At 36.7% G+C, this 9,504-nt stretch overlaps 1 protein-coding gene across 1 annotated transcript; it reads left to right on the top strand.

Annotated features, from left to right (window-relative positions):
* The first annotated feature begins 167 nt into the window (after positions 1–167).
* On the top strand, positions 168–9,132 carry GNPTG (N-acetylglucosamine-1-phosphate transferase, gamma subunit). The gene is made up of 9 exons (XM_009586821.1): positions 168–230; positions 2,338–2,392; positions 2,514–2,597; positions 3,633–3,726; positions 5,247–5,361; positions 5,916–5,998; positions 6,266–6,394; positions 7,812–7,893; positions 8,955–9,132. Exons 1-9 carry the CDS (start codon positions 209–211, stop codon positions 9,077–9,079), a joined length of 789 nt encoding a protein of 262 aa, XP_009585116.1. The 5' UTR covers positions 168–208; the 3' UTR covers positions 9,080–9,132.
* The last annotated feature ends 372 nt before the right edge of the window (positions 9,133–9,504 follow it).

Raw genomic sequence — 9,504 nt, 5'->3', positions numbered from 1 at the left:
GGCCGGGCCGGGCGCTTCTGCCCACCCCGCTGGTGGGCAGGCGGGCAGGGGTCGCCGCTCCCCGCGCGGCTGTAGGTGTTGGGACCCTCGGGTAGGGGAGGGTGTAACCATAGCCAGGTGCGTAACTCAATCTTAAACGTTTAACTTTCCTTCTTTTGAAAGGTTGAATAACCCATTCTTGCCTCAAACAAATAGGCTGCAGCCAAAGATGTCCCCATCTGCAATATCAGGTATATGCAAGTGTTACCTTTTTTGTACAGTTTTCATCCTTTAGTGACAGTCCTTTGCAGAATAGTCTACTTTGACTTTATGCAAAGACTAATTTTACTTGTCATTTTATGAGCATCGTGAAAAGTAAGCATGGGCAAATATATTTTATTGTGCTTCTGAAGGGTTAAAACCAAGATTAACCTCTTTGGTGTTCCATGTCCTAGTGCTGTTTGGACTGCTTTTGTCACAGTGCTATCCATATGTTTTATTCTGTGTTTTTTGAGCCAGTCACAGGTCCTTCTGATCCTTACTAAAAACTTTTTTCTTCTTCAAACAATCTCCGACATCCTTGAGATTGCCATATAAAAGTCATCCCATCATCTGATAGTACTTGGTACTCAAAAATTGTTTTGAAGAAAGCCCTAAGAGTAGTCTTGGAACAAATCACAGAGGCTCAGTTTCACACACAAAGCCTGGGTGCTGCAATATAAATCCTCCACTTTAGCAAAATAAACAGGAATCTAAAAAATTCTAGACCATTTATGGAGCAGATAAAATACACACTGATGCAAACAGTGAGCAAAAGGAAATAACTCTTGTCTCTCTGCTAGCCTTAGGCACAGACTTAAACCTTGTTCAGGTTCAAGAAAGGCATTTTGGTATGGTGACATTGAACGTGATTACACTTAATGTCTTCTGTCATGTTTTATAAACCCAAATCAAATGTATAAATTCTGCATGTACTGCATGTGAAAAGTGAAATAGTTAGAAATGGGATCAGTAATAGTTAGAATACTGAATGGAAAGATGCCAAAAATAGCAGGAAAAAAGTTAAAAGGACAGTACGCTACAAATCCTTCTTTCCTGGATGTGGGAACTTATGTGTAGCCAAAAATTGGGAGTGTCTGTGGAACTGGAATCTAGGGCATGGAACCCTGTCTTGCACAATTATTTCTTTACCATGGAAACCTTACCCATTCTTTTCTTTTACAAGACAGTTGAGGTAATAGCTCCTATAATTTCTCTTTTAGAGCATCTGCCCAGGAAATGGAGGCATGAGTTTAATGCATTCCTCAGGGACATTCAAATTTGCTTTTCTTTCTCTGTGGGGAGAGCATCCTAATCACTAAGGCACAGATTGCATGTAGTAGAGGGTCAAACCCTTTGGCCAAGCCTGTGATAATCTGTAGAATGAAATGCAGGATCATACAGTCAGAAAAATGGGAAAGAGAACCGGTATCCCAGTGGTTAGGGCATTCCAGAGGGTATGATTTCTGGTGGTCTGATCTTTGTTTCTAGGATTGCTTGTCTAGATCTTTGGAAAAAGTACATAGGTGAGCATGACAGTGGGGAATTAGAACCCAGGATGGGGTTTTATTTTATTTGCTTTATAATCTCTTTTCTTCTCTTTTCCTCACAAATATTTAATCATTCCATGCAAAATTACCTTAAGCAAGGGACACTGAAATACCCCTGTAGTGCATAGTTCAGACTTTTTGGCCCTTTTTTGAATGACAAGTTACCTGTCTTGGATTCCTTTGACAGCAAGGCTCGAATGGTCAATTCTGCAAGAGTAGAATGTAACTGCTGACCTGTCTGACAGTAAAAGGTTACTAACTGGATCAGACCGTGAAGGCAAAGTGTGAAAAGGAATACCTAGTTCGAGAATCTCAGTGAAACTTAAATATGCAGCATTGTCGACATTCTGAGCAAACGGGCTTTACTAGTATAAACTTGAGAAGTTTGGATGATTTTGGGGACAGACAGCTGCCAAGCAAGCGTTCTAGTGATTTCCATGTTAGATTTTTGGCAAGATCTGCATTGATGAGTCCTTTTATGGATCTGGCCTCTGAATATTTGTTTGTATACCGGTTTCTTACTTCTGTCGTAGAGAGAGGCTTATCTATTTCACTGAGTATTGAAGATGAAAAATGTTAAAGATCATGATGCAAACCAATATACCACTACTGGGAACATACAGTAATCCATATGGAAGATACAAATTTCCTTATGTACGGCAGAAAACTAAATTTGTCACATACTCCTTGCAGTTTTGTCACCACAATAACTTGCTTAAATTTAACCAAAACATTATTCTTCCTTGATGTAATTTTGTGGTGTTTTTAGGCCCTGCACATCTCTTTAGGCTTGCTGGCAAGTGTTTCAGTTTTGTGGAATCCACGTGAGTAATGGATTTGGATATTTGATTATATATATTTGTTAGGAACAAACTAGTTTTCTATTTCAGTCTGAAACATTTCTTATTTTCTTTTTCTTTTCTTTTCTTTTTTTTTTCTTTTAAGGTACAAGTATGAGTTTTGTCCTTTCCATAATGTCACTCAGCATGAGCAGACTTTTCGATGGAATGCCTATAGTGGGATTTTAGGGTGAGGCTTTTAGACCTTTTTTACCTATGTTGTTAGAAGACCATTTTATAGATTGTCAAAAAGGAGGCAGTTTTAAAATTAAGGTTCTTTTGTTGGTCAGCTTAGGTCATTGTAGTTTCCAAGGCGTTATGCATAAAAATACCCCATCTTGAAAAATTAAGATTTTTTTGTTGATAAATACTAACCTCCTATTTTAGCTGAAGGCTGATTAATCATCAGTGCCAACTGCAGGTGTGATATGTTCATGTGAGAAATTCAATAGTGTATAACTACAGCTCCTATTAACAAAGATTTCATGTCTGTTAACTATTTTCACTTTGAGCTGAATATAACCTTACAAAATGAAATGAGTGCTTTATGCCTAGTGGTTGTGTTAAACATATTTAATAAAAGGTAATACAAGACTCAATGTAGACCCAGAAAAGTATCACAAAGTATTCAAAGACCCCAGAGTATCCAAATCATAAAACCTAAAATAAATTTAATTATAAACCAGAGCACTGCTTTAAAATTACTGCCTTTCTAAATATTTCGTATATAGATGTCTCTTTTTTTCCTATGTGCACAATAATTAGTGAGCCAATGTGAGAGGAAAAGGGTACATCAAGATGCTGAGAGTATCATTGGCTTTAGGACTAACAGAAGTAGAGACTAGTTTTTGTAGGTGCTCTCACTAGCACTAAAAATCTTGCAAACAACCCGAGGGTACTTAGCATCATTTGTTGTGGGATTGATCTATAAGCTGTATTTTATTGAATTTAAACATGGATTTGTAAGTGCAAATGGTTTGTAAACTGAAAGCTGATCCAAAACTGTGCTTTCGAAGTAATGTTGATGTGCCCTTTATAGCAGCCTGCATAACAAACTACACTGTTTATAAGGTCTTGGCTGTAAGAAATGGAAATACTAAGACAACAAAAATGAAGTATATACAGTTAAATTGAACATGGTGTAAGGGTATTCCTGTTTTTCTTCTTGAGTGTTCACCTTTTTCTTTCCAGTAACTTAAAATAAAATGATGTCCTGTTTTTTCAGAATCTGGCATGAATGGGAAATTGACAACAACACATTTGTTGGAATGTGGATGAGGGAAGGAGACTCATGTGAAACTAAGAGCAGACAGACAAAGGTATAATAACTAGACTATGCTAATTCAGACAGCATGACTCTCCACACACACTCATGACACTCTACAGACTAAAACATTCGTACCTTGAAGAAGTCATCATTTAAGATGTGATATAAAACATAAAGATGAATTGCTGTAGGAGCTTGGTGAACGGATGGAGAAAGGAAGCTAAAATCAGCATAAAATTCTGGAGAAGTTTACTTATGTATTCTCACTGGTTACTTTTAACTCTTTTTTTCCTTGATAGAGTGGAATATTCTGGTATTATCACTCCTGTAGAAACATACGGTGCTTTGTAATTTGTGTCAGGAAAAGTAAAGAAAAAGAGCTATTTGTTGAATTCAAGATGCCAGCCTATTGTGCTAAGGACATACAGGAAAAAGGAGGGAAAAGAATTAGGCAGTTAACAGCAGCGTGCTGAGAAGCTAAGTAAAGTGTTAAAACAAGAGCAGAGGGCATGCAAGGAGAATTAAGGAAGGAATCAAATATATGGGAGTGGCAGAGGAACCCTCAAGAAAAACAGATTCTGGTGTGAGTACATTTGAAGCAAAAGTAAAAATTCTTATTTTGTGGAGTGGTTAAAATGTTCCTTTTCACATTCAGACAGTCTCTGTGCCAAGTAACTATTCAACTAGAAGGGTAAGGAAGGGTGTCTGAGACTTGCCCAATGTGTGGCACATGATTTGCACACGTCCTTTATCCTTTTATTCATGAATGTTTTTCCACCTCCAGTGTGTTATACAGTTTTACAGATACAATGAATTAAACCTCACATTCCCTGGTGACATAGATCGCTATCGTGAAGAAGAGTTAAAGATACCATATAGTTCACAACAGGCTGCCTTTCGTGTAGAAGATGCTTAGCTATTACAATGATGGGTGACAATACAATGGGAGGATATATAGTTGGAATAATAACTAATGTGAAGATGGGATGAGGGACAAAATATCTTTACCAAGGTGAAAATATTCTGTACTGTAATGGAGGTGCCTTGCTAACATCTTTATTTCCTGTAGGGGCTACAGAAAGAATTACTATTCTTGTATGACCTTTGATATTGTGATTCAAATCTTTCACTGGCATTTAGTTTTGAACAGACAGAAAATGCTGGTGCTGCAAGTTTAAAGATGAAAACAAATTTCTACAGGCTAGATGTGTATTGTTCTTTTTATTTAGCACATTGATCAGACTTATGTCAGATGAGGTTCTAAAGGGTGTCCTATTCATTCTCCTTTTTACTCTCATTCTTGCTGGAAATATGGTGCCTGGGAGTCCAAGGAACAATGATATGTGGGGGGATCATTTCCCGTTAGAGGAAGCAATTTTCACATATGATAAAATAATTTGAAAATGTGCTTGCTATGATTCTTTTTCTGTGGGTGACAGCACTGGAAGCTTTGACATGACAGTATGTACAGAAATGCATCTGCTAACATTGGAAGAGAGCAAATTGATCATCCATGCTGGTCCTGTTTCATGTGGAGGTGTTTCGCTCATCTTTGGTTTTACTGATGTTTAGGTTCATCTTGTTTGTGGAAAGAGCAATAAATTGGCTTATGTGTCTGAGCCGAGTACTTGTGTTTACTCTCTGACATTTGAGACTCCTCTCGTGTGCCATCCCCACTCTCTTTTAGGTAAGATTTAGAAAATCATTTGCGTGTGGAGCAGCTGGCATATTACACCAACCTCAGAGTGTAAATTTGCAGGTTCTTTGAGTTTCTAACTTGCTATAAATGAGTATTAAGTGTAACATATACTACAAAGTGTATTTTCAATCCCAATCATTATAACACATAGGTATTTCTCAAATAAATTGTCTTTGCTAGTATAGACCCAGTTGAGTGATTTTTTTGCTTTTTTCTTAGACTGGTCATAGGAATCAGCCCTGTAGTATCTGCTCATTAACTTACATTACAAAAAGGGAGAGCTCAGTTAGAATTACATTCAACTATGAGGCCTTCTAGCTGGAAATAAGAGAAAAATTTTTGCTCGGTGGCATTCTCCAGAAACTTTGAATATGTGAAGCAGAATTTAAGTTTAACCCCAACTCTTGAAAGCAGTAGAGACTAAGTACTGTATAGAAACATGGAGTTCTTAAAACAAATACAATTGCATGCTACTAGAGGAGCATTTAACTAATGCAGGACAGTGCTGTTGGTTTTTACATGGTTTGACTTCCATTTTTCAGTTTATCCGACTCTGACTGAAGCACTACAAAGGAAGTGGGATGAAGCAGAGCAGCTTCTGTGTGATGAACTAATAACTGACCAGGTTTGTTAATTTCTTCCAACTCTATTTGGTAAAGAACAATTACTGTCACATAGCCCGTGACTTCTGCAGTTTCTCCTTTTGGAATGGATGCATTTATTCTGCAGTTGCCAAATAGTAATTTTTGTGCTTAGTAACTGCTGTATCAACTGGTAATTGTAATGTTTTCTACAGTGAAGCTTGAGGAATTGGAGTAGCCAGTGCAAATTACAAGCAGAGATGAAAGTTGCATGGATTGATCTGTTGTCGTTTGGAAACTTTCTTTTTTAGGGATACAAAAAAATACTAAAAGAGATTTTTGAAGAAGCAGGACTTCTAAAAGCAACAGAAGAAAAGGAAGTTGAGAAACAGAATAAGAAAATAAGTCTGGAATTTGAAACAGTGGAGAAGTGCAGTAAGGTATAGAGCATAGTATTTACAATGTGGAATTAAATTGCCACCTTTTTACTGTATGACAGTATCAGTGTGACAGCATTATGTAAATACTCTTTGGGTTCAGCTGAAATCTGTTCATGGGATTATCTTTTCTGGTTTCAATATGTAACAGTCTGCATACAGAGTGATTTGATGTCTTTATGCTAGCCTTTAAGTCAAAAACAAACCAGCACAACTGAACGCCCAGTAAGAAGATGGCGGGGGGGGGGTGTAGGAATTAGTGTACACGCTTGGGTTATGAACACCTTGTAAGTATTCTTTCTGGGGAATATCAGTCTGGAAACAGGAATGAATTACTAGTGAAAATAAATGTGTAACCAGCCTTGGGAGTATTGACACTTCTCTCTGTGGATAATTACCCAGACTTGTGTCAGAATGCGTTGGCTGTTACACAAGCAAAAGGCAGAATGATCTATGCTGTGTCCATTTCTGAATGACTTTCATGTGTATGAACAGTCCTGCAACAGAATTGAAATGGAGAAAATAGAGGTAGAAGGTGTGCTCAGCCTAAAAGAGTGCAAGCTGAACATCAGAAAAAGAGCATGGAGGGGAATTAATTCATTATAATGCAGAGAGGAAGCTGCTGTTGTCATTTTATTTGAAAATGTAGCAAAGAAAAAAACACCACATAGTAATTCCTGAATATAACCAAATAAACTGTGGTTAAGCTGAATATACTTATATAAAGATCACCATTTTGATGTGGTACTGTTATATTCACCTATTTTTTTTTTCAATAGTTAACAATACAGTATTTAATAATTTGTACTACTACTTCTGGCTTCATCATAGCTTAATTGACGTAAAGTTGCCTGTTTGGTAACCACAGAATCTTAAATAGTTAATCTTTTGCTCTTTCCTGATTCATGTAATAACCAAAACACAAGAAAAAAATTGTGCCTTCTTCGAGATTACAGATAATGTGGTTTGAGTCTCAAAAGTACTAAGCAATCCCTGGCTCTGTAAGTTAACAGAAATGCTGAAAGTGAGAACATGAAGTTAGTAGTTGAGGAGGTGACAAATTTCCAGACTGTAGCATTATGATATAAAATAAAATAAGGTCCTGTAGCAAACTTAAGAATGCAATTTTGTGCTATGATAAAATGCTAGTTAGAGGATAGATCCAAAATAGTTACAGAAAGCACTCCTAATTTTTACTCTCAGGCATGAGAGTAAAAACATGGCTCCTGTTTTGGCAACATAGAAATATATCTTTTTATAAAATTTGCACCTTGTTCTTGGAATAAGCAGTTTATCTTTAAGATCTTTTAAGTTGAAAGCTGTAACAGCTGTGCACAGACCCATTATTTTTTATAAACTCCCATTTTATGTATGGATTTGGAGAGTGGGAGAGCCATTTTAAATGTATTTTCTTTCTTAGGAATACAAGCAACTTTCTAAAGAAATAAAAAAACTTAAAGATTTATTAAGTCAGCACGGTATCGCATACAAAGGAAACTCTGGTGAGTTTTTTGGTATTGTTCTTTTTCAGTATTGTCTATTCAGAATGTGAATACCCAAATGTTGTTTTTGGTTACAGCAAGGATTAAATAATCTGTCATATATGGAGGTAAAATTCAGTAGACAAAGTTTTTAGTAAGTACTAAGGTCTTGATTCCTGCGCAAGAGGACTTGTTTTGCCCCCAAAAAATCTGTTGATGTCTTGTAATTTTAGCTTTATAGAAAAATTTCGGCTGCTGTTGTACTTGAAGTTTGTCTCCAGTACTTAAGGTGCCAAAGAAAAAGGAAATCAGTGTTAACAGCATTCATAGCACATAAGTATCTTTTAAGTAACTCCACTTTCTGCATAGTCAACCACAAGGCCTGACTTCTTCAAGAACACTTGAGATGTTCTCTGTATCTGTTTGCATTGGTTTTATCCTTTCTTAGTCGCCTTTTTTTCCTCGCTTTGATTTCTGTTAAGTAAGTACCATATCACCTGCAGTTTTTAGAAGGAAAGACTGTTTGGTGCTGGCTATGAAGAGGCAAGGCTTATCTGGATTAATTCCAGACAAGTTGGTTTTTTGTTTTGTTGTTGGGATTTTTTTGTTCGTCCCCCCTATTCCTTCCTGTCCGTTGTGCCCATTATTGCGTGAACTATTTGTCTAAGGAGGATTTAATTTCCCTGAATATCTATTTATACCTTTTATGTTCAGAATTGGCACCTCAAGAAAATAAACTTTTGCGCTAATTAAATTAGCTTAAAAGTAATGACATACTTAATTTTTTCTTCTTTTTGTTCTGAGAAACTTTCTTCTCTGTTTTTTTAAATTGGTCTTTCTTTTCTAGGCAAAACTCATATTAAAATTTTTGGAAAGCATTTTATCTTTAAACTATTAACTATGTAACTTGCACAGTATTTCCGCCTGTTTGGTAGTTCATTTAATTATTGCAGATTAGAACTGTATAATCAAAAGCAGAATTCACAGCTTACTCTAGGTGACTTATTTCAAAACTATTTAGTGACTTCTGTGATGTTTTGGTGTTTAAAAGCAGAAATAACTGATGTCTTTAAATATTACAGCTGAAAATATCAGTGTTGAACATTTAAGCCACAAACTGGCAACTGCAGTGACAACTGTTCTTAATGGGTCAAAGGATGATGAGCACCTGCATGGCGATACAGGAATTTGGAATGACACTGTATGAAGAAACTTGGGTGGAATGTCAAGCAAGTTGAATGTGTATCATGGCACTAAAATTATTTACCTTCTGCAAGTATTCTTGACTTTCTGAATTTCTACCCTAAAACAAAAGGAACATAATGGAGCGAGGGTTCGCCATTACTGAGAACAGTTGGCTAGTTTCTGAGAACACAAACTCCTTTGCTAAGGCCGGTATTAGGCATAGGTTTACGCATTCTGTGTCTCCAGTCCCAGCTTTGTTATTTTCTCTCATCAAGCATGGCAATAGGTGGTGTAAATACAAAATAGTTCAAGACCAATGCTGTAAGATGTTGTATGAAAGGCAGTAAGTGCACTATTAAGAACATGTTATTTCATCTGCACGCTAACATTTTCTGTGCAGACTTTAGCAGCAGCAGCAATGTTTTCTGCCACAGCAGCGTGTAACGC

This window comes from Fulmarus glacialis, unplaced genomic scaffold (genome assembly GCF_000690835.1).
Source record: "Fulmarus glacialis isolate BGI_N327 unplaced genomic scaffold, ASM69083v1 Scaffold49631, whole genome shotgun sequence".
Taxonomy (NCBI): domain Eukaryota; kingdom Metazoa; phylum Chordata; class Aves; order Procellariiformes; family Procellariidae; genus Fulmarus; species Fulmarus glacialis.
Note: the sequence above shows the minus strand (reverse complement) of the source record. Positions and strands in the feature narration are given on the sequence as shown.